We start from the raw sequence: 18648 nt of genomic DNA, 5'->3' as shown, positions 1-18648 counted from the left end.
TATATAAGTGATTTAAGATTCAAATCTCAATTTTTATGAATATAAAAATTCTTTCACCGCTTAGATATTGTGCGTTGATCGCAAGGGTGAAAAATTAAATTAGTCTAATGGTGTAGATAAAAAAAAGATAGTTCAACGGCAAATACAATTAGAGCAAAAAAAATTAAAGTTGATGACCTGCTACAAGTTTCACAAATAAGTATCTTATACAAGTCCACGTACAATTTTTTTTTTCTCACTAACTACATCAATCTGAACCGCAAGCAATTCCAATGCTATTTATATATAATAATCTGAGAGGAGACAGATGTTAATAATTTAAAAAAATAGATTGGTGATGTTGAGTATGGGTGTTGGTGACAGTGGAAGAGAAAGGGAAATATTTCTATGTTGTGTATTGGGGACCACTGGTGCCACGTGGTACTCCTGCACGGAGATGCGTTGAAAAATCATTTGTATGGATCCAAAATGATATCATTTCATTTTCTTATAATAATTGAACCACTCATTTTATAAGAGCATCGTTATCCAAGAAACTCATTAGAGTTTCTAATTTAAATTTTGGTAATGCCACGTCATTTAAACCACTTTAATAAACTCTACTCACTTTTTACTCCAATTCAGAAATTCTAAAAAGTTTCTTAAATGGATCCCACAATATACCCCACTACTTTCTTGTAAATCCAGTTACCTATTTATTTGTTTTTTTATTTGTTTTTTATTTATTTTTTAATCATTAAATTTAGAAGAGAAACTTTGAGCAAAGTTTCTCTAGAAAGAAACTTTGGAGCAAAGTTGCTTGCCACGTGGAGAAACTTAATTTTCTGCAACAGTTAAGAAACTTTACTTCAGATGACATGTCATAAAGAAACTCATAAAGTTTCTTTGTTGCTGATGCTCTAAGGAGAACCTGCACCACTTTTAGGTGGTGTAATTTTACACCACCTACTTTGACTGGGTATAGCAGGTCAACACATTATTTTTTTTAATAAAAAATATCATTAAAAATTTATTATATATTAAATTTATTTAAAAAAAATGTGTTGACCTGTTATAGCAGGTTAAAAAAATGGTCTAAAATTAGACCACTTTGAAAGTGGTCCACCTTAGGGTCACCCATTTTATAAAACAACAATAGAATATGCTCAATTAAAAAGAAAATATATCATCACAACTCTATGACGCATATACATACTCTATATGTAATGAGAGATAGAACATGAATAAAAGAAGTGCATGTATAATAAATGATATAATGTGACAGGGAGAGGGAAAAAAACATGACATATATGACAAATGTAGGTATTAGTGTAAAATCACTAAATATAGGTTGGTAATTTTCTGTTGATTCTTTTTAATAGAAAAATAGGATAATTTTTAATTATTTTTTCAAAAGGATTTTCTCTTTCTCTCAGTTTTAAATAATGAAATTTTCAAAATGATTAATGATTATATCTATCTCTTATTTAAATATTGAAATATAATTCAATTATCATAACTATTATATTTATTTGAAAATCAAAATCAAGATTTTATAAAAATTCAGATCTGACCTCACTACAAAAAAATGTATTTTTAGTGGCATTGATATTGTTCAGTTGTGGCATTTATTAAATGCCCCAAGTGTTATTAGTGACATTCACCTTTAAGTGCCTCTATTACAGGTGCCACAACTGTTTTGTGACATTTTTTGCTTAAATGCCGGTTTTTGTATGCCACAAATGCTCCTGGCATCTTCTAAATGCCACAAATTGAAACTGGCATCTTTTTAAATGCCATAAGCTACATATATGTCTCATTTTATCAATAATATTTTATTTACTTATATATTCATACTTTTATACTTTGTAGCTGAAATCCTGTTATTTTTATTTTTTTGAAAATGAAATCCTGTTATCTTTTTGAGAGAAAATGATTAATTAAAGGAAAATATTCTTAACAATCAATATAAGCTCTACCTTCACAAGAGAAATAAACAAATGGGCATGAACATGAAAGGACATATATGGTTCCAGCATCTGAATTTGAGTACATAAAGATTGAAACACCAAAGTACATAAATCAATTAGAAGAAGATATATGTAAACAACCAACACTAGCTAATCAATTACATAAAGATATAAAGACTCAAATATTGTTAGACATTTCTTCATTGTATCTATATTGCCATCAATTGACCCTGCAATGAAAAGAGTAGGCATATGTCAAATTTCTAATCAGTAGCTGAAATCCTAAAAAAAACCAATGCTAGGTGATAACAAATGAGAAAATAGTTGTGGATGCAAGGACCCAATCAAGTAATCACTTCAATGAGAAATAGAAATGAAAACATTTAGGATTCAAAACTAAATTTCCAAACTAGTGGCAAACATGACTAACCTCACTAACATTAGTGAAATCCTTTTGCATGATCAGCAGTTTCAATCGATTCATCGTAAAATTGTTGGTTTGAGTTAGTTCTTGTTCCACCTGCTCCTACATGTCATTTGGGTGAGTTGATAGCATGTCATTAACTTAACTTATTTTGAATCAGCAGCACAAAAATACAGTAAAATTAGTATGGCTACATGTATAAAATAATAATCATAACTTAAATAAACTTAAAAACATATGACATACAACCCAAGGGTGGAGGCTCCCTTTGAGACATATAAACACTTCAGCACACTTTATCTAAAAGAAAGCATAATACTCTACAGTTCAGATAGATGTATTACCAGCAGTATATAAAACCGTACAAATTTTGTAAAAGCAAACACCCAATCTGCTAATTGTGAGATACAAAAAAAATTACCTGAGAAGACTCCGGATCATCTGAAGACGAAGCCTTAGCTCGACTTCTTCTTCCTTCTAACACAGCATGCACATTTAGATAGCTAACCATGGGTGTCTGCAATAAAAGAGTTGCAATGATTTTATCAATTATTCTTTCCAAGTTATCACCGAAAGAATACATGTAATAGGGCAACACTGCAATAAATGCTTACTCCAGGCAAATGCATAATCAAAGAAAAGATAAGGTTCTTAATTCTTATAGGCTACCTCACCTCAAAGACATAAATTCTTGTAACATGAGGCCCACTCTGTTCCAAAAGAAGTTTCTTTTCCTGTGGAAGAAAATATCAGTGACATAGGAGAAACACTGTCGGATTATTCACTGGATCACCTGCTCATAAGTCATTTAGAAACAGGAAAAGGATCAATCATAAAATATCAAAGCTGAACTTGTGTAACCTAAGATCACTACAAATCATACTTTCCCCCTCAGGAAATTAATTCTTAGTGCAGCTCCTTAACAAATACCATATCACTAAGTTCAAGTTATCACTTAAAAAGAAATTATCTGAGCTCACATTACTAGATCTCTAAAAATAATGAAAAGCAACCAAATCATATTGAATTATGTCTATAAAGTCAAAACAACCACATATAACTGCACAGTGTTAAGAGGCAATATATGGATCATTGATCTAAGAATTTGTAATGCAGAATCAAGGGCCATAACAAAATACACAATGCTGGAGTATGCTGATAAGGGGACAGAGTTGGTAAGCAAAGACTCCAAGAAGATGGTAGTAGCGACGGTGCCGCTAGAAGTGGAAGTCCATCAAATCATGACTCGGATAATATAAAAACATCTATGATTGCTACCTAGATGAAACTATACATATACATTTAAAATCTCTCTCTAAGTCATTTCATCAAACAGCTTATGCACAATCTACCACCTCCTTGTCATTAAGTGGATAAATCAAGAGATTCAACATTGAAGCTAAAATCATTACCTAGTAGTGCAATAATCATGGTATCAGTCAGTAGTAGTAATTATGGGAAACAAATGAGTATCCTCTCACCCTCTTTTCATAATCAAGACCAACTCTCTAATCAATCTCAAACCGGAATCATGATTTTCAAATCATCTTAACATAACTCAGAACATATCCATCGCCATTTGCAAGGTTAGCAACATAAATCAACAGTTCAGAAGCATTGTTAATCAAAATTTCCACAAATTTTCAAGTTAATCAAAATTTCCATAAATTTCCAAGTTACCCTAACTATAAGGACTATCAGAACATGAAAAAAAGTTGATCGAATCATACCAAAAGAAAAAGCTGCACCAATGACGATGAACCTCGACAGAGCCCAACACCATTCAAAGGCATCTCAAAAACCCTACGCATTCTGGATCTCTGCATCACCGTTTTGCAAATTTCCTGAACCCTAACATGACTCCCCCTTCGCTCATAAAGTCTCCGCCAATTTCCTCTGTACCCTCGCCTCGCCGCAACCCTGTCTTCGAGTTCACGGTCTCCAACGCCATCATCATCGCCCTCCTCGCTCAATCAAGCAACTTCTCTGCCAAAAACGCCGCTGGTGAACTCTACCACAAGTTCCTGAATGGCACCAACATCGTCGTCAATCCTTGCTCAGAGACGGAGAAGCGGCGAGAAAACGATGATCAAGGGAGAGAAATCGAAAGAGTGTGCTCTTTAAGAGATTTTTAGAAACTTAAGTAATGAATGTTTGATAATTGAGCTTTGCAGAGTCTCTCTCTAGCACACTAGTAATTAGGTGAAATGACCACTTTAGAAAACTTGCTGCCAAATAGCTGCCAATTCACTAGGAATGCAGTAGTGGCATTCTAATTAAATGCCAGAGTAATACCGGTTTGTTGCCAAATAGCTGCTAATTAGCTAGGAAGCGGTCCTAAATTAGTGGCATTCTAATTAAATGCCAAAGTAATATCAGTTTGTTGCCAAATAGCTACTAATTAGCTAGGAAGCGGTTTTAAATTAGTGGCATTCTAATTAAATGTCAAAATAAATCAGTTTGTGGCATTTTTTGGTAAATGCCACAAATATAGTGCCACTAAAAACAAGTTTTTTTGTAGTGCCTACTAAGGGGTCTTTCCCTTTTTTTTGTCAAAGGTTTGGATCCAAATTTACCTAATAAAAATACTAACTTTGTCCTAACTCCTAAGTGCTTACTCTGTACTTTTTTTTTTTGGGTCAATGCTTACTTTGTTTTTGGTCGAAGGTCAATGCATATTATGTACCTGGTCAATGGATAAAGCATCCTCTTGGAGAGAGGCCTCAATTGCTTATTTACTTTTGGGCTCGGCGTGTAATGGATCTCCTTTCGTTGGGCCTGTTCTAAAAATTATATAGTGTTTAAACATAATCTATTTTATTGACAAAAAAACATTATTTATTTTTGACCAGAGAAAAAATATATTTTTGGGAAATCATAAACATAAAAATGTTTTGACCAAAAAACAAGAAATGTTAAAACTACTTCATGCTTATGTAAGCATAAGTTGCTACACATATCTACCTTGCTACAATATGCTTTAGTAGTTTAAATCCTAAAAGCATAAAAATAATTCAGAAGTGCATATCTATGAGTAAAAATTTATTAATTATTCGAGAACCACAAGTTTTGGATTTTTTTCTTTTTCTTTTGCAGCACTTGAATTTTTATATGTACAAATGTTGAGCCTTTCGAGCGGGAGAAACCTTTAACCAACTCAATAATTTTTTTTATTACAAGAGCAAAGCTAGCCAACCCAATATGACTGCAATGTGTAATAAAAATTATAGTTAATTGTAAAATAATGAATAATACACAAAGTTAGTGTTCCAAAATATCAAGGAGGAAAATGTGAATAAGTTCTGATATGTTATAGTTACATGCTCTTATTCTCTTGCATATTATTTTCATTCATATTTTTTATCACATCATCTATAACATCTCACACTTTCTCTCATCTACTCTTTTATCTCATTACATTAGGAGGAGTGCTTATAAAATGTGTATGAATTATTTTTCAATGTGAACAGTGAATACAAATAGAAGGTAGATATTTGTAGCAACTTATGATTACTATGAGACTCGATCAAACAAATCCACCTGCACAAATAGTTGATTAGTTCAAGTAATACTTGTTGTTTTCTTTCTTAAACAATGTCTTTAGTTTAAGTCGTTGTTTTCTTTCTTAAACAATGTCTTAATTAAGTTTAAGTTTGAGTGTTGTGAATGAAAAAAATACTCACTAAAATTCCCACATAAATGTAGATGTTCTCTTCGTAAACTATCTTACAACAAAGAAACAATACTTAAAAAACCTACTCGCCTTGTTGACTTAATACTAAGAAGAAAGGGGCAAAGTGGTCATAAGACTTGAATAAACACTAGTATAAATCACCATGTCAGTAACCCAAACTTTCATGCATGCACTGTACTGCACTGTGCCTTTCTGCATTTCCATGTTCCCTCCCTTCATACTCGCAAATTAGTCAACACAGCATCTCATCTCGTTCAATGGGGGTAGTTCGAGTTCCATTCCTGCCACTAACGGCGCTGTTAGTGTTACTCCTCACCGTCACCTCCACCGTCCACTCATGCCCGCCGTCCGATCTGGCTGCCCTTCATGCCTTCAGGTCATCCCTCCGTGAGCCTCATAACGGCGTGCTCAACTCTTGGACTGGCACCGACTGCTGCGCCAACTGGTTCGGCATCGCCTGCGACAAGAACACCCGCCATGTCTCTGAAATCAACCTCCGCGCCGGCTCCGTCGACACCACCTTCGAGCAAGCCCACGAGCCCGCCTACATGGCCGGCCACATCTCCCCGGAGATCTGCAAGCTCACTCAGCTCTCTAGCCTCACCATCACCGACTGGCAGGGAATCTCCGGCGAGATCCCCGGATGTGTCTCCTCCCTCACCTTCCTCCGCATCATCGATCTCACCGGAAACCGCATCTCCGGCGCGCTCCCCGCCAACATTGGCAAACTCCGGCAGCTCACCCGGCTGAGCATCGCCGACAACCTTATTGCTGGAAATATCCCGCCGTCGCTAACCTACGCCACCAGGCTCACGCATATCGACCTCCGCAACAATAAGATCTCCGGGCCCATTCCGCAAAGCCTGGGGCGGCTTCGGATGTTGAGCCACGTTGGGCTCAGCGGGAACCAGTTAACCGGGCCCATCCCAAGCTCAATTTCAGAGATTCCCCGTCTCGCGGATTTAGATCTGTCTCAAAACCAGCTATCCGGTCCAATTCCAGAGCCGTTGGGCCGGATGGCAGTTTTATCGACACTAAAATTCGATATGAACAAGCTCTCGGGTACGATCCCTGCAAGCTTGTTGGTCTCGGAGATTAGTGACTTGAACTTGAGCCATAACATGTTGGAGGGTGAGATACCCAACGCTTTTGGGGCCAAGACTTATTTCACGTCAATGGATTTTTCCTACAATAATCTCAAGGGTCCTATACCCAAATCCATATCTTCTTCTTCCTACATTGGGTACTTGGACTTTAGCCACAACCATCTCTGCGGCCCAATTCCCAGTGGAGATTACTTGGATCATGTTGATGCGTCGTCATTTGCTTCCAACGATTGCCTCTGTGAAAAGCCACTCAAAGTTTGTTAAATTAGTGCCACGTCAGCAAATGACTAAACCCCACCCAGTTTTTTCTTAATCCTCAATGTGTTTTTGTTGTTATGTTAATTTTTTATATTTGTCCTCTTTTTGTTTTCTGTATTTCATTTTTTTATAAATAAAATAGAAGGTTCCTACCATCCTTTATATGCTCATGCACATGCACTGATGCACATTGTCAGTTTATGATTTAATTTATTTGAATTTTTTCCTATAATCCCGAGCCATTCACTTGCTTCAAAGTTGAAAACTAAAATCAGGATATGGTGATCAAAGGTTTGTCCAGCATGCATCCACCGTATGTTCAGGTGATGTATTGATACGTTAACATGTAATGATTTTATATGAATTTGAAAATATATTAAACTAATGCATGAGGAATCAATTCTCAACTTTTATGAATTAAAAAAATTTCTTAACTAATTCTCTTACCATTTAATATGGATAAATGATTGGTCTCTGTTGAAATACAAGTATGAACTAAAGAAATCTTACAATTATCAGCCGTGAGAAATCTTGTTTAGGTAAAGAAAAAAAGATTTAATCCAATTTTCTCCAATATTATCCATCATATCCCATATCTTTCTCTTCGATCATCTCAGTTTGAAATCTTTAGTTAATTAGTTTAATGGTTTTATTTTTTGTCTCCGGTGCATGTTCTGATTGTAATTAATGTGATCTGTAGAGCTAACAGTATAATATTTTCTGTGCAAGCCAAAGCACAAAACACGGTGGTTGTGGCTCAAGGTTGACCAAGCACTTGCTTCATAATTAAAATTAGGATGTCTGACATCCCCTGCATTAAAGTTTTTATGAGACTTTTGGCGAAATACTGTCATACTGATCAAATTTACGTAGATTATGTAGCACTTGTTTTGTTGACAAATGTGATGACTGATAATTATAATTTAAATTTAGATAGCAGAGAGTGATTAGCCTGGGTTTTTAAATTTAACTAATTAAGTGACAAAGAACATGGATGGAGTAGGGATGGCGTCATGGCGGGTAGACAGCACACGTGAAACAGCAGTGAGAAAATGATCTAGCTGCTGCAAAGGGTTCAAGGAATGAATTATTTTATTTAGTTATGTCCTTTGTAAAGAGTGAAACTCAATCTACTAAGACTGTGAAGATGTCTCACATTAACTTTAAAAATATGAATAACTTTTATATATAAGGAGACAATAATCCTCACATGTTAAGTTAGTTATTGTGGTAAGGTTAGACTCTTAAATTTCAAGCTAGCTCAAGGTAAATATTGTTTTTCATATATAAGAGTTATCTTATTAATATCTCTAAGTTAATGTGAAATTTTTCAACACATAAGATTGAACATCTGCGAGTGATCCACATATAAGTCTCCACTTAACAAATCTGAGATAAACTCTGATGCCATATTAGAACTTTTAACTCTACCTCAAAAGTTAGCTTAAGAGTTAGAAGATTATCTTACCATATATAAGAACTTCTAAACATACTAGACCCTAACAAAGAAAAATGAAAAATCTAAACAAGAGAAAAACTATGAGCAACCTCATTTTCTTCATATCTCATTATGTAAGTTAAGTACAAATAGATACAGGATACTAACAACTATATTCCTAGAATTAAGGTGAGCCTAGTGATAACATTTTATTTTAGAATGGAAATAAAGTAATAACAACATAACAAATCCAGAATTTCTAAGCAATAAGAAGGATCCATTGGAGTAGGGTATTCATGAACTGGGCTAAGTCCAATTGGCTTTCAGTATACCCAAAACAATTGCAACATCCAGCAATAGGAAAAATAAGGCCCACAACAGTCTACGAGGATAAGGGGGTGTCGGCAGTAGGAGCCGAGCGATACCCTACAAGAAATGAATTTGTCCATAGGGCCCTAATTAGAATAGACTAGAATGGGAATTGTGTTCTAATTGTGTTCTTATTTTAATTTTTGTATATCGTATTGGGTTTTTTCCAACAAGTTTTCTATTTATCTTTTTCTTTCACATCTCATCAAACATTTTCATGATTTTTCTTTAGATTTCTACAGGTGATCACCACTTTGTGGCGAATATTCACAGCATATATTGTTTTTATTAAACTTTTTAATTTGTAATGGTTTAAATTCGACAAATTACAAGTGTGAATGATTTACATGGTGAGCAAATAGAAAATTAAAGTAGGAATTGAATATTGAAATGTAAGTGTAGATGAATGATAGATGTGTACTACTTACTAGTACTACCACCTCAAAAAGACAAGTGCTTTGGCAAAATTAGATACTACAGAGTACAGTAAAGTGCAATCCTCGTTTCTTTTTGGTGTAATAAGCAACACACTTACCCCAATTGCTTTCCTTCTGAATCATCATCGATCTCATGGCATATCATTCTACTCTACAACTCCATGTAAGGATATAGTATCTTTATGCATTCATCACATGTAAACACTGAACACGCTATCCATCACTTTCACAAAATTCCTTTCTTGTTAACAGAAACAACACTCATATGCTAGCAGCTAGCTAGCTTCCCCCAAAAAATCAACTAAAATCAATCCTTATATCACAAGCATAGCATAAAGTCCATAAATAATTTATATATATACATGCACAAACCAATCTATTGTTAAATAGCAATTGCAGTACTTAATTTGCATGCACATGCATCAAATCAATTAATAAATTAACAATGGATGATAGTGTTAGAGCAGTTTTTGTCATGTCACTAGTAGTGACCCTTCTAGTGGCTCTTGATCCCACACTTGTTGAGTCATGTCCTCCTTCTGAATGGGCATCACTCATGGCCTTCAAAGCAGCTCTCCAACAACCCAACTTTGAAATCTTCCATTCATGGAGAGGCACTAACTGCTGCTACCACTGGTACGGCATCAGCTGCGACCCCACCACCCGCCGCGTCGCGGAGATCACCCTCCGCGGCCTCACTGTCTCCGACGACTACAACCACCACCGCCTCCCCCGCCGCCGCAACAATAACAGTGCAGGATACATGACCGGATACATCTCCCCATCAATCTGCAACCTCACGCAGCTCTCCAGCATTACAATCTCCGACTGGAAGGGCATTTCAGGAACTATCCCTGGCTGCATCACCACCCTCCGTTCTCTCCAAACCATAGACCTCTCCGGGAACCTCATCACAGGGAAGATTCCGTGGGACATAGGGAGCCTCACGCAGCTCACCGTGCTCAACCTCGCAGACAATCACATCTCTGGATGGATCCCAAAGACGCTGGTGAACCTCTCCAACCTCATGCAACTGGATCTTCGGAACAACGCAATAAAGGGCCCGATTCCGTGGAACATGGGCCAGCTCAGAAAGCTGAACCGGGCCTTGTTAGGCCACAACCGGATAACCGGTTCAATTCCAAGGTCGATTGCCAGCATTTACTCGTTGGCGGACATCGACCTTTCTCTGAACCGGTTATCCGGTTGGATTCCGGCCTCATTAGGTCGGATGCCGGTCCTAGACTCGCTGAACCTGAAGTACAACAACTTGACGGGGAGGATTCCGGGGACCCTGCTGGCTTCTAGAATGAGTCGTTTGGATCTGAGCTGGAATGCATTGAGTGGACACATTCCAGATGTGTTCGGAACAAACACTTATTTTTTAAACCTTGATTTGTCGCACAACTTCTTGAGCGGTTTCGTTGCGAAATCTATGGCGTTTGCATGGTACATTGGCTATGCGGATTTGAGTCATAATCGTTTGTGTGGCCAGATTCCACGTGGACCTTCTTTCGATCATCTTCCGCCACGAGCATTTCAGCACAATCAATGTCTCTGTGGCATGCCGCTTAAACCATGCGTTCATCGTAGTTCACACACGTGAGATTGGGTGCGTGACCGATGATGAAGATCACATATTATATTTACATCACATATCAATTTATCACTATTATAATATCTATATAAAAAAATTGTGGTTCACCTATGCTTATTGAAAGACAAATTAAAGGCTGTGGTTTCATCTTTCAGCCTCTACCTTCCGCATCTTTCAACTCTAAATGATGTGTTTGTAAGATGCTAAACAAGCTTGCTGCATGCTTCAGATATTCTATATATGTTTGTTTTAAATGGGACAAAATCTTATTCTTTCTCCATAGTTTTTTAAATAGTACTGATAATTAGACATTTGATTTACATTCAACAGAGTGCCATAGAACATGTAAGCTTTCTAAATATCCTGGAATTGATACCTCTGCCACATGCTTCTTCAAGGATTACAAACCTGAATAGGATAAAAATGAAGGTAACATTCTAAAGGTGGGAAAATTGAATGGTTATTTTGAGTCAGTAACAGAACGCTAGATATTTTGACAGAAGTAAAAAAAAAAACACCACATTAACTTGGTTAATGTCATCATCAATAGCAAAATTGTGCTACTTATTGGCTTCTCCCTCATCTCTCCAATTATAAAAGCAATTTCTTTAGCAAAAGGCCTGCACCCCCTCCAGAAACATGAGGGGACAATGTCATTCAGCTTGAGTGACAGGCAACACTCAGCAATTAGATTGTACATTTCAGAGTTGTGTGAATGCAGGACATTTTCCTTGAGCAGAGTCAGCAATTCCTGTAAATAGTTAACTACTACAATAACAGCTGTGTCATACTATATAGTTGTTATCTCTATAACTAATCATAAGAGGAATAGAAGGAAATTGATGGAAAAGATCTACAAGCTTACACACCAAAATATTTGTAATAAAAATTTCTGTTTTACAATTATATTTCAATAATTTCTTCTGTTCATTTTAAAATTTGTATGTACATCATTTAAAGTTGGTATATAATTATATAAAAAAGAACTTGTGTTTTTCAACTTACTTTTCAGTTTTCATGGTTGATGTGTAATCAGAAGTGATCATATATGCATTATCCAGTTGATCATGTGTACTACTGCAATTACAGAACACCGAGATAAAGAGGAAATTCACCAACAATTCTTTTTAATACCTAAAGTATGGAGAAAATATAATTTTATTTCTTAATGAGAATACATCAAGTGATTACATTATATAGGCTAGACTAAACCTAAATAGGGAAATAAAACAAATCTGTACAAAATCTCCTAACGCAAATTTCTAATACTAATTTCTTATTTACAAACAATAATTGAATGCTGATTATTTGAACCTTCATAGACCAAACTTACATCTATATTTTTAGTTAAGATAAAAACTTGAATCAATGTTGAATGTTGAAATAAACCGTATAATGCTCATCTCTGAAACTCAACAATGGCTCCAAAAGAAAGTTCCTGCTTGTCCCCTTGGCCACAAAGCTGATATGATCGTATTGCCTTAATCCTTTCCCGAAAACAAAGCTTGTTGCTTGCTTAAAAGTAGATTCAGAACCAGAGATGCAACTGAGCTTAACTCCTGAACCAGAGCTCAAACCACTGTACACATAACAGCCCTTATTGCTCTCAGATTCTAAAGATATAGTTCCATTTTGTCCATCCAATCCAGGTACCACAAGAAAAAAAGAAGACGGCCCGCCATTGGAAATGATCAGAGGTTTGTTTGCTCCTTGGTGAATAACACTCATTCCAGGAAGGTCAATTGGTTCTAACATCACTGATTTACCAATACTATCTGTCAATGATGAAAACTTTGAGGAAGATTCTTTTAGGACAAGTCTAAAGGTTGCATGCAGAGCATACTCAGTGCCAGGTCCAGGTAAATTTTGCATTGTAAGTGATTGGTTTGTATTTGTTAAAACAAAAGTTGAGTTTGCAGAGTCTTGGGAAAAAGAAACTAGTTGACTATTGTAATTTGAAGGAATTGGAGTAGTCCCGTTTGCAACAGCTTTAATGTCTGAATCATTAGTGGTATGACCAGCAAGAAGATAAGGACCGTAAAGAATTGCTTGAACAGATGCATATTCAGGTCTGTCATCTGAATTTAATCAAAATACACAATATCAGCAAGGTTAGGACATTAAAACATTCCTCATTCAAAAAGTATGATCTGATGGAAGGATATTTAATTTGATCATCAAGACACATGGATTATCTTATGAAGCTACCTTTTATGGCCTCGGTTCTGATGGTAATTGGCAATTGAAGGGTTAGCTTGTCGCCAGCACTCCACTGTCGTTTGATTGATAAAAAATTTCCTAGAGATTGGCAAAAATAAAATATTTCTTTATGTCTCTAGTGTCAATTTTTTTCTGTTATGAATTACAAGATATTTAGTTCGCTGTGTGTGTGTGTGTTTCTAACCTGTGTCTGCGATTAGATAACTAGGGGAATCTTGACTTAATAAAAGAGAAGTAAAGAGAGATTCACACCTGGAGTTGGCAGAGTTAAAGTTTCACTATTTAATATCCCCTTGGCGCCAACTGTACTTGTCCAAGACGGTAGTCGAAAGTTCAATGCAGACAAAGTTCCAGTTTTCTGCAGAAGTGAAGGTATGAAAATATATCCGTTATCCTTTATTAGCAATTAATTTTTTTAAAATAAATCTAAGTAACTGAAATGTCCAGATGCATAATCAAGTTGAGATGCCCAATTTTGGTGTAGTATCAGGAACCCATCTTCAATTAATAATCACCTTGACGGTGCAATTTTCAAAAGGTAACCTATGGTGCTTGTTATACCAATATACACTAGATTCCAACAAATTATACTCCAATTTCCTTCGTCACATCTCAGATGACAATGGTAGATTATAAAGTAATTATGAACAAAAGAAGTAGGAGAGGGACCTAATATTTTGAAAATGAAAGCCTTAGTGAAGAAGGGGGTTGGGGGGACAAAAGGGACAAAATTTTGCACAGATTAGGCATTATGAGGATGTTTGATCTTAAAAGGCATCTAAGATGAGTATGGGGCTAAATAAGATGCCATAAGACAATGTAATAGGCACCTCAAGAGGAGAAAACGTAAATGTCACTTGCAGGTTAGGATCCCATGAAGAAGCTGGAACCACAGTCTGATTGAGCAAGAGGTTCCCAGATTTCCAATTAAATGAGCTTGATATGTACTGAATGATGTAAAGAGTGGGATCATTCCCTTCCTGTTCGAAATAGATAGAATCTCCCAGCTTTGAGAATGATTCAATTCCTAATGAACAGGAAAAATAAATTGAGAACATAAGACTGATAAGAGTATGAAAGAATTGACAAAAAATATGGTGCAGTTTGATGCAATTCGAAACAAATGAGCACCTGTTCCATAGCAGCACCAGAAAGAATCAAATGGCGTTCCCCAACTATGATAAGTCTTAGCTTTGGAAACCCCATAACCTAGTGGAAGCATATAAACCATCACTCCAGGATCTGTTCCTCTTTGAATGCTGAGTACACCATTTGTTAAAGCACGCTCGTAATAATCTGCATAAGAGACTTCTTTGGTCCATCTAAAGAGGTTGCGTGAAACCTGAAATCATTTCATTTTTAGGTGCTAAGATAATGGAAATATTGTCTGGGAACACAAATACTTACAATAGAAATCAACTAACAATAATCTCATAACATTGTGTCTTGTCACACACACACATAAACACATATACAAGCATAAATCATAAACATAATACCACTGAATTACCATGTGACAATAAGTCTTCCCCCTTCTAATAGTTAAAAAAAACTGAAATTTTTTCATATGCTCAATTTTAACTTCTCATGACATGAGCTAATAAAATGATAAATGCTTGGATGTACCTTTAACATGTTATATGTAGAGCAGGATTCTTCATTTTCTGTCGATTTTAGGTTTTCTGCTATTCTCTTTGGATCATGCCTATGCAAAAATTGAAGTAAAGGAGTTAAGAAAGAAATCTAGAACCGATAGTGAATAACTAAAGGAATGAAACACATAATAGTATACTTTATGCCCTTCCAGAAGACAAACTCAAAAGACAATTCCAAATGCATATGAAAAAGCTGAAACATAAAATGCTGACTTCTTAATACCAGAACTCGCTTACTGACGTCCCTCCAGTTGCATAGCTGTGTGAAGAGTTTACAGTGTCCATAAAGAATGTTGCAATTTCCTAACACACCAAAGAACAAGAAAAGTCTTAGAAAGTTGAAAGGCATGGCAGATGTTGAGTTTTGAAGGGCGGAAAGCAAATGGAATGCATAGAAATGTAATTTGAAGTTGGAACTCCAAATTTACTGCAGAAATCTAAAACATGCAATAGGAGAAACATTTTAAAATGAAAAAGGACCATAGGTAACAAATATAAAGACAGTCTACAGATAGACATGCCTAAATTGAAGTATGAACCATATAGGTACTAATTTAAAGTGTGAGGGGGACATTAATATGTATTTTGTTTCTACCATTCGGAGTGAATGTGTATTTCACAAACAATGACAGACTGGAGGTACAAATAGGGGTGTTTGAGTTACAATTATCTGAATAGGTTACTTCCACAATCCATTGACAACGGAAGTTATGCAAGATTGTTGAAAAAAATCATAAGTAAACTCTATTAACTTACAGAGTGTAAATTGAAAAACTAAATAAATGGTGTTAAACTAATAAATATAAAATAAACGTGATTTTATTCAAATTTAGTGAAATTTATATCAGTAATGTATAATGTTCCTAAATATTTCACCTTATAAAGTGGGTCACCCGTGATTTCATACCGCAGTTGAGCTCCGACAAGAATTGGGATATGTGTATTAGCATGCAAACCAGCTATGTCATCAGCCTACATGAAAACAGAGAAGTTCAGAAAACAATTATGTGGAATGGTTATAAAATTAGATGTAGTTCATAAGCTAGAATAATGCCCAAGTTCAACATCCAATATCTAATTGTTTCAAGGACAGGAAGTTTATTTTCCCGTGTGTAAAAAAGAGTAACTTTAAGTTAATTTAATTTCACATTTAAGCTTTCTGGTATATATTGTTCGCCCATGCACTTTTCCAGATTTATTCAACTGAAAGCTTACATTAGTAAGGATTATAATACAACTCATCCTAAAAATTATTTTAAAGACAACGGTAAGACCTCTTGAAATTTATTGCCAGCTATATACAACAGAATGTGGATTAAATAGCAATATGTCAATGTCAAAACTCAACAAATAATGTTTCAGTTACCTGCACTGCGAGCAACCCTAAAAAGCATGGTTTGTCAAAAAGGTGAGCCAACACTAGATGCTTCGAATCCCCCTGCGGAGAATAGCATGGAAGCTATACTTCAGAATTGAAGTTTACCATAATAACTATGTATCTTGTGCTATAATCATGAACGCTAAGTAAGCCATTGCTTTTAAAATAATCTCTCAAGTATGAATTAGAATCGTTATCTTCTAATTCCTATACTAAGATCAACAAAGTCTACAAGTCAAGAACATTATAGAAGCACACAAAGCAACAATAGTAAAGGAAACTATGTGAACTAGTAAACCCACCGTTAAGTTATATAGTTTGTAAAGGACATCATTCATTCCTCCTGTTTCTGTATTCTGTGATTCATAGTGTCTTTCAATAGTGTACTTTGTTATGACATTCATCACGCGGTCGTAAAAGTAATCAGCCATCCATGTCACCATTTTTAGAGCTTGAGGGTTTCCACCAATAGTATGTTGATCCAACAGGCCAGCAAAGATCTGTCGAAGTGGAATATTTGAAATTCCACAATGTTAAGGCCAAGAAAACACTTGCATAAGAAAAAGCTACTTTCGATTGTACCTTGTGAAGGGTGTAATAGGGAGCCCACACAGGTTTTATAGCTTCAACTCGATCAAAAAGCTCCGGTGGAAATGCAGAGAGATATCCTGATCCAATTTTCTCCTGACAAGCAGACAGACCGGCAACGAGAGCGTCCATTCTCTTCTTCAGAATATCATTGTGTGTGCTGGCCCACATTAGTGCTGATGCGCTCAAGTAATGCCCTTCACAGTGTTAAAAAAAGCAATTATAAATTATCCTTGAAAAGTGAATTGTAGAAGCTGAAAGTTGCAGCCAGGGGAATGAATTCAATATGCATTTGTTTTTCTACACATCAGTTTGTGAGAGATATTTCATAAGTTATCAACAAACCTCAAACAAACAAAAAACAAAAAAAAAATACAATTCACTAATTTAGATACATGGAGTCCAATGAATTCTTCATACATAACTTCATTATGTAGAAAACCAAGCTTTTCAAAAACATCAACTGAGAAATGTTCTGAGCATATAGTATAAATGAATAACATCAAACTGCGACACAAGCTAGATTTGGTGAACACATTTAAGATGATTGATGTAATAAAGTAACTAACCAACAAAATGACCTCTGAGCTCAATATCTGCAGCTTCCCATCCTCCATAAGGCGTCCCCGGAGTTGGTAAACCAGAAGTTTTCCTGAAACTCCAAAGCAACCTGTCCACATCCAACATCAAAAGATACTCCAAGTTTGTCTGCTGTGCCCTCCAATGGATGGAACCCTCATTCAACCTCACATCCTGAAGAGGCACTTCTTTTAAAAACCCTTTAGGTGGTGAATTCATGGTTCCCAAGTTCTTAACTGTCCTATACATCATACCCCATTCATGTTTGTTTTTCTCATTCTCATCCAATGACCTCCTTGGCATCAAATCTGCCCAAGCAGATTCATCAGTGGGAGTCAAATGAATCTGAGACATCACCTCTGATTTCCATGTCTCGTTCTTGGATGTCATTAGCTGGTACGCGAACGTGTGCGATTGAGTAGGAATGTTTGTGCATTCTTTCCCAGCAGCATGACCGCACAGCAAAAGGGTCACAAGCAAAAACACAAAAGTCTCCATCTTTGTTGAAAAATCCAAAATTAAAGGTGGGGAAAACCATTAAACTAAGCAAAACGGGTTAGAAATTTGTTACCTAAGTTGGATATAAAAAAGAAATTGAAAAGAGAAAAAGGGTTGGATTTTTTCAGTGAAGTTTGGAGATTGGAGAAAATGGAATGGGATATATATATAGGTACTAGAAAACAGGGACATGTTTAAGATGATCTCAGGTTTTGCCATTTTGGATTTGAAAAGCAAGTAATGCAGCCACAGATATATTATATTCCTATATTCCTGGGCGGGAGAGTAAAGCTGTTATGGAAAGAGACAATGTGAAGTCTACGCTATCCCTTAAAAATTGGGTGACTGCATCCTATTTTTGACCTGGCTCTAAAAAAAATTCCTCTTTACCCCTTTAGCCTCAAAGTCCCAAAAGAACTTGGGTGATCGACAACACTCAGCAATTAGATTATACATTT

At 35.9% G+C, this 18648-nt stretch overlaps 3 protein-coding genes across 3 annotated transcripts; 2 read left to right on the top strand and 1 right to left on the bottom strand.

The window, feature by feature from the left end:
* The first annotated feature begins 6222 nt into the window (after positions 1-6222).
* On the top strand, positions 6223-7586 carry LOC130747334 (DNA damage-repair/toleration protein DRT100-like). Its single transcript, XM_057600234.1, has one exon. The coding sequence runs from the start codon at positions 6235-6237 to the stop codon at positions 7435-7437; it is 1203 nt and encodes a 400-aa protein (XP_057456217.1). The 5' UTR covers positions 6223-6234; the 3' UTR covers positions 7438-7586.
* Positions 7587-10051: 2465 nt separating this feature from the next.
* LOC130747333 (DNA damage-repair/toleration protein DRT100-like) lies at positions 10052-11548 on the top strand. Its single transcript, XM_057600233.1, has one exon. It carries the CDS (start codon positions 10121-10123, stop codon positions 11279-11281), a length of 1161 nt encoding a protein of 386 aa, XP_057456216.1. The 5' UTR covers positions 10052-10120; the 3' UTR covers positions 11282-11548.
* Positions 11549-12399: 851 nt separating this feature from the next.
* Positions 12400-18467, bottom strand: LOC130747331 (uncharacterized). Its single transcript, XM_057600231.1, has 12 exons — positions 17683-18467; positions 17108-17310; positions 16828-17025; positions 16514-16585; positions 16024-16119; positions 15371-15450; positions 15119-15197; positions 14624-14834; positions 14323-14519; positions 13745-13850; positions 13481-13570; positions 12400-13350 (listed from the first exon to the last, which is right to left on the bottom strand). Exons 1-12 carry the CDS (start codon positions 18188-18190, stop codon positions 12638-12640), a joined length of 2553 nt encoding a protein of 850 aa, XP_057456214.1. The 5' UTR covers positions 18191-18467; the 3' UTR covers positions 12400-12637.
* Positions 18468-18648: the final 181 nt, after the last annotated feature.

This window comes from Lotus japonicus, chromosome 3 (genome assembly GCF_012489685.1).
Source record: "Lotus japonicus ecotype B-129 chromosome 3, LjGifu_v1.2".
Taxonomy (NCBI): Eukaryota; Viridiplantae; Streptophyta; class Magnoliopsida; order Fabales; family Fabaceae; genus Lotus; species Lotus japonicus.
Note: the sequence above shows the minus strand (reverse complement) of the source record. Positions and strands in the feature narration are given on the sequence as shown.